The following is a 21,809-nucleotide window of genomic DNA, read 5'->3' as shown; positions in this document are numbered from 1 at the left end:
TCATACCCAAAGAGAAATTGATGTTGCCAGATTGAGAATAGGCCTGTGTTCTAAAATTTTTGTATTGCCTCAATCGGCGTTCGTTATCGAACTAAAACATCGTATGAAATCAATTTTTGGATAACAACAATAACTATGAAAATATAAAAGGTTTAAATGTACAAATACAAAGAAAGGAAAATAGCACGTGCTGATAGAACTCATGCACGGGGCCAATATCTTTCATGTTTATCAATCGATTATATTTTTAACCCCCGAACTAAAAAAAAAGGGGTGTTATGAGTTTTACCGCTATGTGTGTCTGTCTGTCTGCCTGTGGCATCGTAGCGCCTGATGAACCGATTTTGATTTTTTTTGTTTCGTTTACAAGGTATTGAAATTTTAATTTGAAAACGATTTTCATGAATACATTGTTACATACCATTAACATGTCTGCCAGGTAATGCTAAATCACGTGGCCAAGCTGCACCTGTTGATAATATTAAAGCATCGTATTCTTTACTTAATTCCACAGCTGAAATATCATCGCCAACATTGACATTAGTTTTGAAAACGATGCCTTCCTCTTGCATTAAGTTAATTCTTCTAGCAACTATTTTCTTATCTAATTTCATTGTTGGGATACCATATTGAAGAAGACCTCCACATCTATCATTTCGTTCAAAAACTGTCACGTTATGGCCTACTTTATTTAATTGATGTGCTGCTGCTAAACCAGCTGGACCACTGCCGACAATAGCAATTTTTTTATCGGTACGAAAAGCGGGTGGTTCCGCTTTTATTAATCCAGCCTCGAATGCATTATCAATAATTGCACATTCAATATTTTTAATAGTAACTGGAGGCTCCGAAATACCTAACACACAAGCACCTTCACATGGTGCTGGACATACTCGACCAGTAAATTCTGGGAAATTATTGGTTTGTAATAAATGTTTAAGTGCATCCTTCCAATTTGCTTGGAATATTAATAGATTCCATTTTGGAATTAGATTTCCAAGTGGACATCCATGAGAATCTGACTGACAGAAGGGTACTCCGCATTCCATACAACGCGCAGCTTGAACTCGAAGACCTTTACGCACATGTTGGAAATTATATACTTCATCCCAATCACGTAAACGTTTTTCGGCAGGACGATATAGACCAGTTTCTCTTGGATATTTTAGAAATCCTCGTACTTTATCCAAAGCTCTTTCCGCACGACGTTCGTCTTGAACAGCATCTTCGATATCCAATATCTTTGGTTCATTATTCGTTAAATTATTTACATTGTTTGTAAGTGGGGGAGCTTTTGCTTTTAGTACTTTCTGATATTCTAATGGGAATACTTTGACAAATTGTTTTGCTGGTTCTGGCCAAGATTTTAATAAATCAGTTGCAATTATTGATCCCGTATAACCAACGAATTCTTCCAATAAGTCTTTAACGATTTTTAAATCGTCTTCAAGTTCTAAAGGTAGTAATTCCACAGTTTCCTGGTTACATTTTGTTTTGAATGATCCATCTATATCTAATACATAAGCAATACCACCAGACATTCCTGCGGCGAAGTTTCTACCAGTAAGTCCTAAAATTAAAACCGTACCACCGGTCATATATTCACAACCATGATCACCAACGCCTTCTACCACAGCAATAGCACCAGAATTTCGAACAGCAAATCGTTCAGATGCAATACCACGGAAATGAGCACGACCACGTGTAGCACCATATAAGCACACATTACCCACAATTACATTTAAATGAGATTCAAAAGTGGATGTTTTTGGTGGATAAATGACAACAGTTCCACCACTAAGTCCTTTACCAACATAATCGTTGGAATCACCCTCAAGCGTAACATGAACTCCGCTAGCTAAGAACGCACAAAAACTTTGTCCAGCTGAGCCTGTTAAATTTATATTAATCCTTGATCCTTCTGGAAGACCAGCTTCGCTATATTTTCTGAAAGAATACAATTATTAGAAACATATTTGCGAATATTTTATGCAATTTAAACTTACAAGGCAATATTATAACTCAAAGTTGAAGTAAAAGCTCTGGTTTCATTATTAATCACCATATTAATATCAATTACTTTTTGTTCTCCTTTTAAAACAGGTTCGGCCAACTCAATTAATTTACAATCTAAACGTTTTTCCAATTGGAAATCTTGGGCAATTGAACCACCTAAAATACTTGTACCAGGTCGTAAATGCAAAGCATTTTGTAAGATTGGTCTTAAATTTAATAAACGTGCTTTTGGACCAGCACCAGGATCAGTGCTTGCTCTTAACAAATCTGTCCGACCAACCAATTCCTAGAAAAAAATTAACTGATTAAAAAAAATTGAAAATATCGGTGTAGAAACAAGTGAAAAATCTTCCTAACAAAATTAAATAAAAAAACTTGCAATTTTGCCATATTAGTGTTTACATCCGGTATTAGACTTTTTAGAACACTTATTTATCCAAGCATTCAAACTTTAATCTATTGAGTTTAGTTTTGACTGAAATCACTTACTTGGAATTTCTTTACACCCATAGCAGCCATATGACCACGAACTTCTTCAGCAAGCAAAAACAAATAATTTAGTACATGTTCAGGTTGGCCAGCAAATTTCTTTCGAAGAACAGGGTCTTGTGTTGCAATACCCACTGGGCATGTATTTAAATGACATTTTCGCATCATTGTGCAACCAAGTGCAATTAAAGGTGCTGTACTGAATCCAAATTCATCAGCTCCCAATAATGCTGCAATCACAACATCAAAACCTGTACGAATTTGTCCATCAGCTTGTAAGATAATACGTGAACGAAGATTGTTCAAGACAAGCGTTTGGTGAGTTTCAGCTACTCCAAGTTCCCAAGGAAGACCAGCATGTTTAATACCAGTCCAAGAAGAAGCTCCAGTGCCACCATCGTGACCAGAGATAACAATATGCTCAGCTTTACCCTTAGCTACTCCTGCAGCGACAACACCCACACCTACTTCTGAGACTAGCTTCACTGAAATTCTAGCATTGGGATTGGCACATTTTAAATCGTAAATCAACTCAGCAAGATCTTCGATTGAGTAGATATCGTGATGGGGTGGTGGTGACACTAAACCAACACCCGGTACAGAATGTCTTGTTCTAGCTATTTCAGCAGTTACTTTATGCCCAGGTAATTCACCTCCTTCACCTGGTTTAGCACCTTGCGCCATTTTAATTTGAAGATCATCTGCATGGGCTAGATAAGCTGCAGTAACACCAAATCGACCACTGGCAACTTGCTTGATCGCACTACGAACTGTTGGATTTGTGAAACGTTCTTCCAACTCACCACCTTCTCCAGTATTACTTTTAGCACCAGCACGATTCATAGCAATAGCCAATGTTTGATGTGTTTCAGCACTTATTGAACCTAAACTCATAGCTCCAGTAGCAAATCTTTTAACAATTTCAGCAGCTGGCTCAACATCGTTAATATCGATTGGTTGATCTAAAACTACCAATTCTAACTGTCCTCTTAACGTACAAGCTTTGATTGAGCTCATTGTTGCTTCACGGAATTTATCATAAGCATTTTTACTGAAAGGGAAAAATACTATTCATTAAAAATCACATTTTTAAAAATTAATGAAGTAGTGAATTCGTGAATTTTCTATAATATACAGCTTTTGAGGTTGTATAAATGATTAAAGTTTGGTAATTAAATTTTTTCAAATGTCTATCGGTTCTATTAAATAAATATCATTCTCAAGCATGCAATATCTTCAAGTTTATGAACCAGTGGCTCAAAAAACTTATGTATAAGATCCCCTATCGCTCTATACCGAAGGGTGCGTAAAATTACCCGTTCAAATATAAAAGTTATATTTTTTTTGAATTTTGAAAATGGGCACATTTAATGTTAAATAGAATCAACTAGACACTAACTCTCTATCAATTGAAGACGCAAGGACGGAGATTTTTTCCCATTTTCGAATTCTAGATCGTTTGAAACGTAAACTCAAAATATTGCAAATCTTGAGGGAGACGGGTTTCAACAAACTTTTTTGTTAATTAATACTATAAATTTTAACTTACTTGTTAGTTTGAGCCGCTTCTCTTAAAGTTGCCACTCCAGCAGGTTCATTAATATGACGTTGACCACCAGCACGCCAATGAAAATCACCAGGATTACGTAGTACGAGAGCATCAACAGATTGATGATATGTAAAACTATGGCGAGTTAAGGCTTCCGAAGCTAATGTTTCTAATGTAACACCTCCAATTCGACTTGGTGTATTTTTGAAACATCTATCTATAACATCTTCTGCTAAACCAACAGCTTCAAAGATTTGAGCACCTTTATAAGATTGAATTGTACTAATACCCATTTTAGCCATAACTTTTGCAATACCAGTTTCGACAGCTTTAGCATAATTTTCACAAAATTGCTCATTAGTGATACTTTCGTCAAGAACACCTTGTTCACGCAATGACACTGCCAATTCCAATGCTAGATACGAACAAATGGCATCTGCACCATATCCAAGTAACAAACAAATTTGATGTACTTCCCGTGCTTCGGCTGTGTGAACAATTAATGCTACTGTCATTCGACGACGTGTTTCGATTAAATGATGATGTACTGCGCCCAATGCAAGTAATGATCCCATTGGTACACGCGTTTCACTTGCATTTCGATCAGATAAAATTAATAATTGATTTGTAAAACTACTTTCTTCTGCTTGTTTGCATAAGTCTTGTAAAGCTTTTGCAAGACCTGAAGGGCCTGCTTCCAGTGGCCATGTTGTATCTAAAACACATGCGGACCATCCGCGATAATCGGTTTCTTCGAGTACACGTAAATCTGCTGGTGAGATTACAGGTCGTTTTAACCAGATTCGATGTGTTTGTTCACGACCAGGTTTTAAGGTATTTGCTTCAGGTCCAATAGGAGCTTGCAGTGACATTACACAACGTTCTCTGAATGGATCGATTGGAGGATTTGTAACTTGTGCGAATAATTGTTTAAAATAATCGTAGGCCAAAGGTGAAAAATTTGATAAGCATGCCAAAGGAGCATCATTACCCATACTTCCTAAAATTTATACAAAAGGCTTATTTTTAATTCGTAAGATTATTCAATAGTGAGGTAGAATAGGTTTTCCTTTAAATTTTCTAGGTAACAATATTAAAGATAACATTATTTATTATAAGGATAAATTTTTGTTGTCTTCGAGTTGAGACATAGTTATTAAAATTTTATTTCTAAAAGTACTTGTATATAGACTTTCTTGGTTGCCTTACTTTTAATGATTTCTTTTTATGTTTCACTTTCGATGTTCGTCTACCTCACCCCCAAAAAACTATACATACCTAAGGCTTCTTTTCCATTGGTTAACATTGGAATTAATAGCAACCGTACTGTTTCTGGTGTATAGCCATATAGTGACATTCTTTTGTCGGACAATCCACTTGGTGCATACAAATTATCAAAACCACGACCAGCCTTCTTGTGAGCCGCATGCATATCTTCAATTGTAAACTATTAAAAAAAAGAAAAAAAATACATCTATTTTGATCTTTATAAAAATACTTATAAATCAAGTTAGTCACAAGAAAAAACCAAAAGGAGCGTAATAAATTAATAACAATGCCGTGTCTAGACACACATAGTTTGGTATATTTATCACTGTAATTAAAAAATTTAAAAATAATGCTGATTTTTAAATTATCATATCCCTTCTTAAAATTTAAAGCAAAAACGTTGATGAAAGGCTATGTTCTTTTTTTATGGTTTGCATCCGACCTTGAAATTGAATTCGAAATTATATCATTTTAATATTGAAATAAAAAATTCAATACGTGAATGTGTTAAAAGTTCTTTACAGTATACCAAGCTTTTGTGGTGCCCGTTTGAAGATTGGCGGAAAATTATATTATTTCGGATTTTCGCTATTTTTCCCCGTCACATTAAAGTAGCGCATCATAATGCGCCATAACTATACCCTCGAAAATCCATTAAAAATTGTTCAACTATATTTTCTCTTCACGAAATCCAATGAATAATTTTACATATGTCGTATCCAACTAGCTTAATTAGCCATTCAGTTAACATCCTACCCTTTTTACATAACGGTTCAACTAGCCCCCTGAATGACATTCAGCCGTAGCGTCTAATACAATATTTAATGAACTGACTGGCTGCTGCTTAGGCCATTCATACAATACGGTGACCATTTGATAAAAAAAGAAGAAATATCTTGTTTATTTACGTCATTTAATATGTAACATATTGTTATTCTTTAGAGAAGAAATTTTGAAAGCGAATCGAGTTCACACAAATTTATGAGTTGTCATTGTCATCTGCTTAAATAATGAATATTTATTTTGTTCGTTTGTGTGCGATGTTTGTATATATAGACGTTACGAAAAATTGCTAGGTTTCGTGGTTGTTGAATCCCCTAAAAATCATTTACGATATGATCGTTTTATGTGTCTAGGCACGGAATAAAAAAGGAAATAAATAACATAATATAATAAAAGCTGTGTAAAAAAAAAAAATTGTAAAATATTTGCAAATTGTAAGAAAAGAAAGGTGAAAGAAACCCAATGAAATAATTTTCTTTAGTACTAATAAGGTATTGTTTTGGAAATTTCCATTGCAGAGTTTCGTTTATTAAAAAATCCTGCTAAAAGCAAAAAAAAAAAAAAAAAAAAAAAAACTATCTACAACAAAAAATAAAAGAAAACACAAAATTCAAATAGAATTAGAGATGCACTCACCAACTGTAGATTTCATTTTGGGAGAGGGGCATAAACAATAAACAAATCGATTATTATTTGATCGTTAAAATTTCTTAACAAATTTTAAATTATTTCAAATCAACCAAAATAAACAGTTTATTTAATTTCAAGATTTCGAGAAATAACTATTTGATTTTTTTCGATTCTCAGTTAGATCTGACAGACTTGGAGACAATGAAATGAAAAACCGGGTAATTTGTTACAGTATAGCAACCCCCTTAATTGAAAGGAAAATGATGGTCATAGTGCTGGTCTTTTGAAACTTTTGTTTGCAACATTTTTCAAAAAAACTTCTTTGGAAAGTTCTTATAGACAGTTCCGTCACTTATGTGGCATAGTGTAGATCCCATAGACAACTAATTATAATATAGATAAGAAACTTGAACTGTTTTTACCATGTGAGTTCCAAAAACTTATCACTCTGTTCAAAAGATTTCACTACTGTAGATCAAGTTCTTAATTTATACAGTATAGGCAATGAATATTACAAAAACGTTGTATGTATCACATAAACTTTCTAAATTTCTACAATCATTTTGATCATAGTTGTCTGGTCAAATTTGACAGGCTAATACAAAAATTTATCTGAAATAGTGTCAAATAAAATATTAATTAAAAATTAAATAAATATTAAGATGGTTTTTCATTGTTGTGTGAAAGGTTGTGTAAAAACACAGAAGGATATTGGTTTACATGTGATTCCTAAGAATTTTGAGGTAAGTAAAAAAATTGTTAACTTGGATAGAAATATTCTTGAAAGACTTAATTTTTCAGAAGTTTAAAAATTGGACAATAGCGATTGGTCGAACGGACATCGAATACTCGAAACGTGAAAACTATCGTGTCTGCGATTTACGTTTCGCCGAGGAAATGAAACTCCAGGCTTCAACAGGAAAATTGCGAACTAACTTAAAGCCTAATTTTCCTAGCCTCCACTTAAGTAGTAAGTTAAAATCCTTATGTAACTAACATATGTTTAATTTATTATTGTATGTAGGTCTTATAGAGGAACCACAAATGTAGACACAATTTGATTATAAGGTAATTTTTATTTATTTTAGGTTCACAATTTTTACATGCAGAGGCCTCGAACATAAATTTGAACAAAACTGCATCAAAACGACCTAGTGAGTGAATTTAATTGTTAGATACTAACAATTATAATTTAAAAAGTAAATATAAAAATATAGTTATGAGAATAAAAATAAAACCTAAAGAGATATTAAATATTCATTAATGAATTTTTTAACTTGTTATGTCTACTGAATAAATCGCCTTGAAACACAAGTTTATTTCCTTAAACGCTTGGAAAATTTAGCTTTTATTAGCGTTTATTTTAAAGGAGAACTTTTGATAGCGAACCACCATCCAGTACTGTATGATTTTTCATGAGAAGGCATATTTTGTGCTCATTTACAATCTGTTTGGATTCAATTATACTTTATTAAATCACAAAAAACGGAATTGTTATTGAAATTTAGGAGCTTTTGTACTTTTTCACTATTTGACACCTAAAATCATATTATTATGTATATAGACCATGAGTTTTTAAATTATTGTTCAAAAAATTTTAATTAATTTTTATCAATAACGGCAAATTTAAATGAAATCAATTTTTAGGATCGCCTATTGCTTCTACGAGTCGAAAGATTATGGCCATAAATATCGAAGAAGAACAAATTCGACCTGCGTTTCAAATAAGTTTGTTGCTAACCTTGTTTCTTTTTTTTCTATTTTATCAAAAATATCTATATTTTATTTTCATAGATTTGAAGATAATAATGCATTTACTAAAAGAAGGAAATGTGAGAAGGGTGAAAGAACTGTCGAAAACAGCAAGAAAATATTACCATATTGCGAAAGATATGTTAAAACTTGCTCGAAAGTTGAAAGATAAAAATGAAACATATCTTAAAAGATTGGAAAATGCAAACACGGATGCAAACATTTATTAGTTTTAATTTTAGTTGTAAGAAACACGATTTAAAATTTTTATTTGTAAATAGAATGTTTTTATTTTATACAAGGGTGTGGGTTCGGAATGTAAATAATATTTTGAGGGGAATAGATTTAAGATTTGCTACTGATAGGATTAAAAAATTAGCTTTACGTAAATATAAGAAATATAAAATTACACATAAAAGTATAAACAAAAATAAAAGATTAGTTGTTTAATAAATTTATTTTATAATTTAAAAGCGTTTTTTTTTTTTTTTTTAAATATTTAATTATTTTTTGTTTTACTGTTTTAAGCACATAATTTGGAAAAAAGATATTTGATAGCATTTCAAATAAAAATTTGATACCAAAACATGTTCTAAAACAGTAAAACAAAAAAAAGTAAAAATTTAAATTGTATTTGGAATTTGGCATTGAGTATTTTAAAAAAGGCGGTCAATTGATTGAAGCGCTATCTGGTGAACAGAGTGAGAACTAAATCTCAAGTTTCCTTGGTGATGATAGAGATGCCTATCTATAGTATAATATATTTATTATCTATGGTAGATCCTATAATAATATACATCTATTAATTTTATGGAGCCTAAATTTGTGGAACTCCATAATACTGATTTTTTTCTTTAGACATAATTTAGAAATAACAGCCACTTTTTTGTTTTAAAATTATCGATCGATAAGATTCGAATTTTCGTCATTGTTGTTTGATTTGAAATTATTTGTAAAAATTCTTTTAGATTTTTAAAATTTTTACCTACAAATTTACCTTTTTTATTATCGATTTATCTAATAATAATTTTTTTTTTAAATTACCTGTTCTTTTAGCCATTCAGCATGTGGTCTAGCTTCTGCAATGTGTCGTTTTAATTCTATATCTTGAATTACACGACCTTCCTGTGTATCGACTAATAACATACGACCTGGTTTCAATCGAGATTTCAATTCTACGTTGGCAGGATCCACGTCATAAACTCCAACCTAAAACAATATATTAGTCTTAAATATTGAAGTTAAAATCAAAATTTCACATAAACTCAACCCTAACTGTTTCAAACTAAGCAACATTTGTGATATAAAATTAAGTCATACATTAATTTATAAACGACTCATTGTAACCGGGTTTCGAAGTAAAAACTTAATTGAACTCGAGCATTAAACGAAATAAGATATTTACCTCACTAGCCATAATCATCATATTATCCTTCGTAATATAAAATCGGGATGGACGTAAACCATTTCGATCCAAAATAGCACCAATATAGCGCCCATCAGTAAACGATATTAAAGCAGGGCCGTCCCATGGTTCCATTGCGCAAGCAGCCCATTGATAAAACGCACGTTTATGTTCAGGCATAGTTGGATCAGCACTCCACGCTTCTGGCACCATTGTCATAACGGCTTCTGGTAAGCTTCGACCGCCTAAATGCACTAACCATTCAAGTACACAATCGGCAGATCCACTGTCCGATAAACCAGGCTCAACAACTGGGTATAATTGTGCTAATTTTTCTTGCGATAAAATATCACTTGCCATAACACCTTCACGAGCTTTCATGAAATTGACGTTACCACGTAAAGTGTTAATTTCACCATTATGGGCTAGGACACGTAAAGGATGTGCTCGTTCCCATGACGGGAAGGTATTTGTTGAAAATCTGTAAATAATAATAAGAATAATCATTTATTCGCGTAAAAGTAAAACATTGAGTTTATTTCTTACCTAGTATGCACCAAAGCTAAGTATGTATCAAACTTAGGTTCTGATAGATCTGGGAAATAGCCCCATAATTGTTCAGCTGTAAATTGACCCTTATAGACAATGGTGCGCGTAGATAAAGAACAGATGTAAAATCTTACAGCAGGTTTAGGAAATATATGACTTGCACGTTTTCGCAAAATAAAAACAGCAAGTTCGAAATCCTTTTGAGACATACCTTCATCGATAGGTACAAGAAATATCTGCAAAAATTAAATAAAAATATTAAAAATACAGTAATTGGACAGCTGCTAGATGTGACATAAACACTGAAAGTAGCTTCCTAAATAGTCAAAACTATATCATTGTGCCGACAAAGTGGGGAACAAAAATAATTATTTATATTCCAGCACTTTTTATCCGAAATGTAGGACTAAGCACTCTACTAAAGGTAAAGTATCTGGCAGTTACAAGGGATAGAATACTCATATGATTAGTTGTTTTGAAAAATGGGGTTTATCTAGTTGGAGCCCCACAAAAAAAGGTAGTTTATTATTTACTGACTGTAAAAAATCAACAAGCAAAAGTTGGTGAAGAACTGGGTCTAAACAACTCTACAGTTAAAAACATTTCGAAGAGGAATAATTTAAAATATTTTAAATATGGAAAAATTCGAGAGATTTTAGCTGAGGACCCTTATCGCAGGATGGAGTTTTGTGAAGCTGAATGAATCATTTTTCCATTAAATGGGAAACACATTCCATGTATCATGCGATATTAGTCTCATACAAATCAGCATCGATATATCAGTACTCGAACTTAGTTTCCACAGAAACTGAATGCCTGGGCTGGATTGTTGGGTGCCCATATTATCATTTTTCAATGGCATATCTTTGGATTCCCAAAAATATTTGAGTTGCTACAAAATAATATATTGCCAGCTGTTGGAGGTCTTCCTAATTTAGTAAGGCATGATAGTAAGGCTGTTTCTGCGAGAATGGGAACGACTAATAAACAGTAATCACACAGGCCAGCATACACTCAGAAGAAGACCCAAATTCAGTAGTTAAAATTTCAACTAACAGGTGGCCTGTACTTACCATTTTCTAAGTCCAATAAAAATATTAAAATTCAAATAAGATAAATCCGCCAACTGGCGATAAAAATGTGTACTACTTAACAGGAAATGGGCCGCTTTTTTTCGGGATAGTGCTCACGCTGCAAATAATGGGAAATAGTAATTAAAATAATTTACCTGTCGCATAAATGGTTCAGTATTTTTAGCCACCTGTCCAATTGTGGAATTTCGAGTTGGTACTGTACGCCATGTTAATACGTTTAACCCAATAGATTTAGCTAATTCTGCAACACCTTTTTCACAACTTTCATGTGACATACGATCCAAATAAAATATACCAGTGGCATAACGTCCTGATTCTGGCAACTCTATAGCCGGATCAAATGATTGTAGCACTGATTGATAAAATGAATGTGGAATTGCAGTTAAAACTCCAGCACCATCACCTATAATAATAAAAAAGTAATAAGATACATTTTTAAAGTTTTGTTGTTTTTTTACCATCTCCTCTACCACTAAGCATAATTTTACAAAATAATAAAAAGCCAAAGAAGTCCATGAATATTTTACTATTCGAAGAAAATTTAGTAATCAGCACCAATTAATATCTAAAAATAATTACTACCAACTAAGCTACCTAATAAGATTTTTGTATCCGAATGTCTAATTATTCTTTGAGTTAGTCTAAAGTACTACTTTATTTAAAAATGAATTCAATAACTGCACTGCAATTAGTACAGTAAAAATCATGGATTAATCCTCAAAAAAACAGCAAACTAAAATCAGTGACGGATTAACCATTAGGTGAATTAGACAAGTGCCTAACTATCGATAACTTTTATCGATAAAAATGCATCCAGCAAAAAATTTGGATTGCATACGCACACATCTTGCGTAAGCATTGTTAAGACAAAAATGGAATGAAAAGTTTTAGCCAAAATTGTTGTTTCGTATAATTGTTTCTGCGAAATCTAGGTACTCTTCGAAAAAAATTTTCCAATAAATCCAATAAAAGTGGTTTGTTTTTCTACAAAGATCACTTTTGTTCAAATTGAATGAACAAATGCACAAAAAGCTAGATTTTTGCTATCAATTACTGTCTAAACTATTCGGTTTACAAAAAAAATGTTTCCGTATTTATAAAGAACAACTTTCTAGTATAAAGTGTTTATCTAATGTTTGTCACTTATGAATAAGAGAATAACTTAGATCCAATTCGGTTCCGGAGATAAGACGTGTGCCTTTGAAACTAACATTTTTCGAATGAAGCATTTTCCTCGATTAAATTTATTTATCGAATTTTAAACATTTATCAACTTCTATATCGAACATTGCCGTAAGAGTTAATCCGAAAAAACGAATCCAACTAATCAATTTTCCATAGAGAATATCGATATTATATTGTAGCAGACTAAATTCTGTTTTAGGAAAAGACATTACTCAAATTGACTGATTCCAATGTAACTTAAGAATAAAAACCTCCACCTCCACCCCTTGCCCATAAATTAAATAGTACCTATAATATGGGAAAAAAATATTTTCACATTCAATTTGAAAGTATATATAGTTAGGTAATGAAAATCACGGGTCGAAATTTTCGCCAATTTTACTGGACTTTGTAATATATCTTGGACCAGCTAAATGACTGATTCATAATTATCATTACTGAAATATGTTAGTTTAAAAGGCACACATCTTGTATTGCGATCTAAGTTTTCTTCAAGTTCAATTATAATCTCACTCTGATTGATAAATGGCAACCCTTAGACGAACACTTCAAATTAGAAAGATGTTCTTTAGAAAAACGCGAATATTTTTTGCTTGAAACATTTTTTACCGAATAGTTTAGGCAGTAATTGATTACGATATAACAATTTTGAAACAAAAAAACAATTTTGGAGAAAACTTTTTCCGTTTTTGCCTAAACTGTGCGGTTTGCGGAAAAATGTTCCTTTTTTAATTAACAAAAACTTTCTAATTTAAAGTGTTCATCTATTTATTACCAGCAATGGAGTAGATTGATATTTTTATTGAGGAAAAAAACTTAGATCAACTTTAATGTCTTCGTAAGATGTGTGCGTATGCACCCAACATTTTTTGCTTGAAACATTTTTATCGAAACAACTTTTTTGTTTCAAGCATATACCAAATCAAAGAATACAGAATACCTAATAGAACATTATTTGTATATACGTATCCGAACTCACCATTTTGGTAGTTTAAACTACTCCTCCAGAGGGTTTAAGCGTTACATATGTATAACGACTAGATATGCGTTGGTTTGTTATATTTACCGATAGATGACTCTATGCGCATAACATGTATTTATACCATGCATATATGTAATATGCAAGGTATACTAAGTTTAGTCCCAAGTTTGTAACGCTTAAAAATATTGATGCTATGAACAAAATATTGGTATAGGTGTTCATAAAATCACCTAATTAGTCCATTTCCGGTTGTCCGACCGTCCGTCTGGGGACACGATTACTCAAAAACGAAAACATATATTGATCTGCAATTTTTACAGCGTATTCAGGACGTAAAAAGTGAGGTCGAGTTCGTAAATGAGCAACATAGGTCAATTGGGTCTGGTCCGTAGGACCCATCTTGTAAACCGTTAGAGATAGAACAAAAGTTTAAATGTGAAAAATGTTCTTTATCAAAAAATAAACAACTTTTGTTTGAAACATTTTTTCGTAAACAACACTGTTTACCCGTGAGGGCGTAAATTGTATAGTATATGTATTATATAAATTGTATGTGCAATGTGATAGAATAATCAACATTATTTATGCATGGTCCTTATAAATATGTAACGCCTAAACCCTCTTGAGGAGTAGTTCAAACTACCAAAATGGTGAGTTAGAATACGTATATACAAATGATGTTCTTTGACCAAATTTAAAAAAAGAACCCTATATGTTACTCGGACACGGACAATTCGAAGTGAAGTTTTTGTTAACAGAGGTGAGTGTCTATAGGGTGTTTTTCTTTTTGGCAAAAGTGTGTGTTTGAATTGTGTACGAAAAAAAAAAAAACACTATGCGATTTACAAGTGATATGTTACAAAGCATTATAAATTGGCCAAGAACATTCTAAAATTAAAAAATTTTTGGACATTCCTGGTTTTTCCAGATTTTCAATAAGCGATTCATCCTAAGGATTGGTTTGTCTCTTATTTTTTCCGACTACTTTTAATAATGTCTACCTATAAAAAAAAAATGTGTCTAATAAAACTAATAAAATGAATGATCGTTAAAAATAAAAACAAAACAAGTGAAAAGAAACAATTGACTTAGTTAATTGTTGAAATACCATGCATAGTCAGTGTTGATTTCTTTATCACATAACACATACAAAAATGTATAGTCAGTGTTGATGCGCAATTGTTTTTTTGACGTCACGTAAATAACAAAAGATATTCACTTTTAAATACACACACACACACACTGATATACACCTATATTAATGCATACTATAAAATTTGCACCTAATTAACGCCCTCGTGGGTAAACAGTGATGTTTACAAAAAAATGTTTCAAACAAAAGTCTTTTATTTTTTTATTAGGAACATTTTTTACATTTAAACTTTTGTTCTATCTCTAACGGTTTACAAGATGGGTCGCACGGACCCAAGACCCAATTGACCTATGATGCTCATTTACGAACTTGACCTCACTTTTTACGTCCTGAGTACGCTGTAAAAATTTCAGCTCGATATCTTTTTTCGTTTTTGAGTTATCGTGACCACAGACGGACGGACGGACGGCCGGACGGACGGCCGGACGGACGGACGGACAACCGGAAATGGACTAATTAGGTGATTTTATGAACAGCTATGATAAAATTTTTTTCCTAGCATCATTATTTTTAAGCGTTACAAACTTGGGACTAAACTTAATATACTATGTATATTTCATATATGCATGGTATAAAAACTAATCGTGCAAAAATTTGATGTTCTTCAAAATATTTACCTGTGTTGCTACCAAGTCCTGATATTTTCATGAAAAAGAAGTAAATTTTTTGAATATGAGATGAAATTTTGAAAACATATAATTTATTAAATTTTGATTTTTATGAGAATCACAATCACTATGAAATCAAGGTTTATACGTATTCTTTGCAGAAATTACTTCTTACAGTAACAATATTAGTGCAGTCAAAGAACGAACAGATTAAGGAAAATGAAATAAACCGCTCACTTTTTCCTAAAACCGGATGGAATGTGTTTCTTAAGTGTCACATATCATTCGTAAATGAGTTAGTTGCGCAAATGTTTCTATTTGTTAATATACAATAAAATTAATAATTAAATGAAACGGTCCATGTAAAAGTTGACTTAAAAAATTAATAAATAGTCAACTTGTATAACGTATATGTTATATATGCATAATAGTTTTTCGATTATTTGACAAATACTCACATACACATAATACAAGTTGCCTATTTATTAATTTTTACATAGACCGTTTAATTTAATTAACAATTTATTGTTTATTAACTGATAAAAATATTTGCGTGATTAGCTCAAATTTTCGATTGATATTTGACACCTAAGAAATACATTTCACCAGGTTTTAGCAAAAAGTGAGTGGTTTATTTCATTTTCCTTGAATTAGCCGATTTTTTTAAACATCTTTACTGTACTATATATGTAGTATGTCAACAATTATTCCACTTTACCCTATCAATTATAGATGTGTTCGTTTGCTTAATTTTTTATATTGTAACGAGATTTCGCTTCTTTCTATTTTACTTGAACTGTTTAAACTGCACAAGCGTAATTAGCTACTTTAAGAGAAACTAAGCAAACCAACATAATCTACCGAGAAAAACAGACCCAGCTCTGAAATGGATTGTACAATAATAAAGTGTAAAATATCTGGAATATTCATAATTAATTGCCATTTGTTTTATCCCCCACCAACACTCTCGTGGCGTATCCTCATCAGAGTTTGCAAAGTGAAGCTTTCATTGCTATGGCTACCATCGAAGTGGCAACAGTGATTGCGGTATCATACAAGCCAAAATAGCTACTGAACTATACACGTAATCACTTAAATGTGGAGAAGATACTCGTGGTGGCGGATTTTAGCAATGGAAAAGGAAAAATTGCCCATTGGGCCTTCGAAATAGGCCCGAAATGCATTTACGAAGACTAAAAAAGGAGAAAAAAGACCACTGTTTCGCATTCCCAAAACCTTTACGATAATGTCACTTATAATTTATTGAAAGCACAGAATGTACGGGAATAGCCGAAGCATAACGAAGCCACCCGAATTGCGGTTTTTTTAACCGACTTTACTGAAATGATGAGAAGAAAATCTCACAGCTGTTATTAAATTTTTTTTTGCTTTATATTTTGAGTTTTTAAATCTCTCTACGTAACCGTTCTGAAGCATAAATTGGCGAAAATATAGGGTATTAATTTTTTCGAGCGTTATTTTGTGTTTGATAAAATAAAGTAAATTGGCCCGAAGCCGTAGACCATATGTACAATCCACTGCTATAGTTAGGTCCATTCCAACTTATTGGGTACTTATTTTTTTTAAAACATTACAAATTATGAAAAAAATGAACACTGATAAAGAATGAAGTAATTATGTAATAATCAATAATGAATTGAAGGATGTTTAGGACATTCATTCGAAGTAGTTTCTCTAAAGTATTTATAAAAGTTGGATTGTAAGATATTTTATAATTAAATACCTGTATCATTATCACAAGCACATGCACCACGATGATTCATACGTAATGAAAGTGTTTCAGCATCACGAAGAATTTTATGACATCGGCGTCCATCAATTGCAGCAATGAATCCAACACCACATGCTTCATGTTCTTGATCTGGATTATATAAACCATTTGTTGATGGAAATTCCCACGAATTATTTAACGTTGTCACATTCTCATCATTTTTCTTCAGCGTTTCAGTTCGTGCGTCGGGTGTTTTCATACTCTAAAAATAGATAAATAAATTTTTTTAAATAAGTATTTTACAATTTGTATACTGTTATAGACAAAATTTTCATAGACAATGAATTTTTTTTATAGAATATCAGTTTCCAGGGCAAAATAATTTTTGCAAGATTTTTTTAAAATTAGCGAATTATTATTTAGTATGTATGCTAGAAAATTAATTAGTATATTGGTGAAAACTTTAAACATTTCCACAAGGTGAAATTATATTGCAGTACCGTGAGGTTCGTTTATTATAAGAGTAGAACCAATGATGGCCCGGGTCCTATAATATGCATTTAAAAAAAAAATTCAATGACTTTCATTTTATAATTCATGGGCATGCGTGATAACCATAGAAGTTTTCGGTCTCTTTTTTAACAGTCAATAATTTATTTTTTGATATGCTGCTCTCAGGTCCGTAACTAGGGCGTGGCAAACGAGGCATCCGCCACCGGCGCATAAGAAATAGAGGCGCAAATCAAAACGTATGTTTTATACGCAAAACAAAAAGTTAGTAAAGAATCATGTAAAAGGTGCTCATTAATTTACAAAAAAGTTAAAAATTCTATTTTTTTTGATAACACAGGCAAATTTGATTCGATCTTATTGGAATTTTTTTTGAAACCCACAATTTTTGGGCCATTTTTTTCAGCTGTGATGTCAATTTTTATATAGGTAGCTATCACTTATGTGCTTAATTCCGGGACCAGGACTCCACATTCTTGAAATCTAATACAGCTATGTTAATTTTGATTACAAATTTAAAAAGTATGGCCCAAATTTAGTAGGGTTACATACTTCATTAATCAAAATTGGAAAAAATTTGGATGTGATAAAGAAAAATTAAATTTTTTGTATTCTGATGACGCCACAAATCAAGACTAACATTGATAAAATCCTATTGATCTATTAAAAAATTAACATTGCGGCAAATTAAAAAGTAAATTCAATATTAGATTATTCAATACGTTTAATGAAAATACTGAAATTGCCCTTGATTTATTTCGCCTTTAAAATTTTGCCGCCTTAGGCAACTGCCTCACGTGCCTAAGCCTAAATCCAGTACTGAATATAATTAAAGAAAAATAGTTAAAATTATTTAGTTAAAATAGTTAAAATTATTTAAAATTACGACGTATTTGTGTATGGGTGTGATTGCCTTTTTGTCTGTGATAGTTTTTACGCATGTCCATATGAAATATGAAATTAATTAATCATTGAATACTTATTTTTTTTTAATGTGAGCAATCACTGGTTCCACTATCTTAGAGATAAATATTACGCAATAAGTGACGTATTTAAAATAATTTTTCAAGTAAATGGATTCATTCAGTAAATAAAATATATATGCTTATGTCAAATGGAAATAAAAGATGTCGATAAATTATAATAAATAATTAAAATTATAACACATGTTGAATACTTAATTTTTTCCTCTGATAAATAAGTGATTTATGTATGACAATTCCAATACCCGATTGTCGATAGTGATCGTAAAAAAAGTTCAAAATTAGAAATAATATAACACGAATTCGGAATACTGGAAAGAAAACAATCGAGTTTACAAGAATTTTTTAATTTTTTACCACCATTTTCAATAGGATCTCAAAGCTTCAAAAAGTTCCGGACTACAGGGGGGTTGTGGCAGTACTCTATTAATTCGATACCACCTTGTAAAACGTTTGTCGAATTACCACGGGTTCTCTGTACTATCATTTAAAGCAGAGATTGACTTCGCTAAGGCTTCTCGTTCGTTATGCAGTTTATGTATTGAGATTTATAACCCTTTTCCGTCAAAAAATTTTAGATCGTTTTTTTGATGAAAAAAAGGCGAACCATTTTTGAAAGTCAAGTAGGCAGAGTGACAAGGTTACTTTCGCATTTATAATATTAGTAAGGATTATTATGATAACAATTATTAAAAGACTAGGAGTTATTTAATTATTTCCTAACGCATTTGATTATACTTAAGAATGAATTTATTTATTAAAATAAGAATTAATCAATTGTTAAAAGAATTATTATGCGCAGATAAAACTTGTGTGTTAAAAATAAACCAATTGATTAATTCTTATTAAAAGTTCATTTCGAATAATCTGAACTTAAAATTATTATATTGTTGAAATAACAAACAAAAAGTTAAAAAACAATATTTGGGCCAGATTCTCTAGTGCTACTTTTTGACAAGTATTGGTTGTTTCTATAACTCGAATAATCAATATACATAAAAAACAAAAGAAAGTGTAGTTTGTTGTGTGTTCCACTCATATTCCACTACAACTCCACAACTGAGCCCCGCAAATTCCTCTCATAGTCAGTCCAGTGCACTTACGTAAATCGTAGAGAGATGACCCAAAAGTTTTAACACCAGATTTTTTTATTCATTCATTTAATAAGGGGTTATTTGGAGACCTTAAATCTGATCTTTGCGTATTCGGGAAATTAACCCTTTCGTCGCCATCTTGGAAAATTACTTTTTTTACGTCTTGCATTCTATGCATTCAAATTTGATGACTTTGATGTCGTTGGACTTGACATTGAATAGATACTTCCCATCTATGCAACCATAAATGTGGGCAAAAGGAGGATTTGTGACGGCATATGAAGTAAAGGTTATAACACAATAATTTTTGCATTTAAAATTGAAGTTCAACGGTGACGCGGGTAGTTCACAGCTAGTTTTTTAAATAAATAATGCACTTTATTCTAAAATTGAATGTTACAATCTCATTGGAACACCCTTCATGGAGATTAGTTTTATAAATATTATCAACAAATTTATTTATTCGGTTCATTTAATAATGATTTGATAATTATTTTTTCATTCAAAAATTTCCGTGTATGATTAAGACCAATAACATTTATTATTGCATGAATATTAAATACAAGCAATGCAAAGAATTAAAGAAACAAAATTGTTTTGACAGCAGAAAAATAATTATTAAAATTCCTGAACATATACATACAGTGAATTATTTATGCATTTTAAAACCTACGCTATTTAAAAAATGGAATAAAGTGCTGTCACTTAGTATAAATGTTGCACGATTATTAAATTCTTTTAATTCATACAATACGTTTTCACAGTAAAATAAAAATTTACTGGATTGAAGTAGACGTGTTTACTTGGCGGTTGATGTTTTCATAAGAAGTAAATATTTTTTGAGCCTATACGACCTCAGTACTAAATGCTATAAAATAAGTATTTGACTGCTTAAAAATTTGTTATTATCTTGAATCAGGAAAATATTTAGACATTTTCGCTTATATCTCGAATTCTAATGCAATTAGGAAACTTTTCGACGTCCCCATTTTCAAGCAACAGGTCTAAATAATTGATGATTATTCCATTTTATATATGACACTATAACTATATTATATGTGTAGCTTTAATCGCTCGTAGTTCGAAAACTACTCGTTAAATGATTTGAAAATGTTTCATAGAAAGCAATTTTCCTATCTTATCTTACGGACTGCTTTCTTCGTATGCGAGAACAGAACTGAGCAGAGTTTTGGTACGGAATTTAATAAAATATTTTTGAATTAAAAATATTAATAAATCGTTAATTTTTTATCATTGGAAGTCTAAACAAATGTTATACAATGACGTAAATGTGTTATTTTTAATTTTACTATTAATCAAAATATTACAAACCTCATTAGTAGATCTAGTTGATATTTAGTTGAGCATAAAAGACAAAATGTTATATAAAACAGATACCTATTTGTTTGCTCTTTTACTGATACTTTGATAGAAAACAATCACTAGATGACCCGAGTGAAATTTATGCATCCCCAAGTAGCTACCATCATAGAAAACTATTATAATATAAATATTTATGATCTATGGATACCACCAAATGAGCACTCGGTTTACAATCAAGTAAATACACGGCGGGTGATATCTGAAATATCATTCTGGTTTTTTTTAGTTGATAATGTTCTTAGATGAGTGCATAAAAATAAGCTTACATAATCTGACGGAAATTATAATATTACGTTGGCATAATGGCATATTTATACATAAAAGAAGAAACTGACTGGCTGAATGATCGAATCATGAAATTTTGCGCAAACGTTCCTTAAATGACGTAAGTGTGCTCTAAAAAGGGAGTTTTGAATATTCATCCCCTAAGGCATTAAAATGAGGATTGAAAGTTTGTATTAAACGTGGTCAATTTTGAAGTTACAAATGTAAAAAACGATATATTTGAGCTCATGGTTCAAAATAAAAGTTTACTGTATTGACTATTTTCAAAAATTCTTCAAGGAAGTAAAATAGGGGATGAATGTTTATATAAAACGTTGTTATTTTTGAAGTTAGAAATGAAAAAAATTATCATGATTTG

General features: G+C 31.5%; 1 protein-coding gene across 4 annotated transcripts in view; it reads right to left on the bottom strand.

The window, feature by feature from the left end:
- Positions 1 to 21,809, bottom strand: part of LOC123290403 (glutamate synthase [NADH], amyloplastic) — a 45,200-nt gene that overhangs the window by 2,614 nt on the left and 20,777 nt on the right. Inside the window, exons 2-13 of one of the 4 annotated variants that reach the window (XM_044870570.1) lie at positions 17,209 to 17,458; positions 15,474 to 15,491; positions 11,671 to 11,939; positions 10,440 to 10,678; positions 9,894 to 10,374; positions 9,533 to 9,697; positions 6,743 to 6,745; positions 5,333 to 5,501; positions 4,055 to 5,054; positions 2,506 to 3,556; positions 2,007 to 2,302; positions 422 to 1,947 (exon numbers count right to left, since the gene is read on the bottom strand). In XM_044870570.1, coding sequence (XP_044726505.1) covers positions 422 to 1,947; positions 2,007 to 2,302; positions 2,506 to 3,556; positions 4,055 to 5,054; positions 5,333 to 5,501; positions 6,743 to 6,745; positions 9,533 to 9,697; positions 9,894 to 10,374; positions 10,440 to 10,678; positions 11,671 to 11,939; positions 15,474 to 15,491; positions 17,209 to 17,455 — 5,464 coding nt within the window. In that variant the 5' untranslated portion in view covers positions 17,456 to 17,458. The remainder of the gene's footprint in view (positions 1 to 421; positions 1,948 to 2,006; positions 2,303 to 2,505; positions 3,557 to 4,054; positions 5,055 to 5,332; positions 5,502 to 6,742; positions 6,746 to 9,532; positions 9,698 to 9,893; positions 10,375 to 10,439; positions 10,679 to 11,670; positions 11,940 to 15,473; positions 15,492 to 17,208; positions 17,459 to 21,809) is intronic. The other 3 variants (XM_044870571.1, XM_044870572.1, XM_044870573.1) reach the window with 3 other exon arrangements.

Source organism: Chrysoperla carnea, chromosome 1, assembly GCF_905475395.1.
Source record: "Chrysoperla carnea chromosome 1, inChrCarn1.1, whole genome shotgun sequence".
Classification (NCBI taxonomy): domain Eukaryota; kingdom Metazoa; phylum Arthropoda; class Insecta; order Neuroptera; family Chrysopidae; genus Chrysoperla; species Chrysoperla carnea.
The sequence above is the reverse complement of the archived record's forward strand: the minus strand, read 5'-3'. Positions and strand labels throughout refer to the sequence as shown.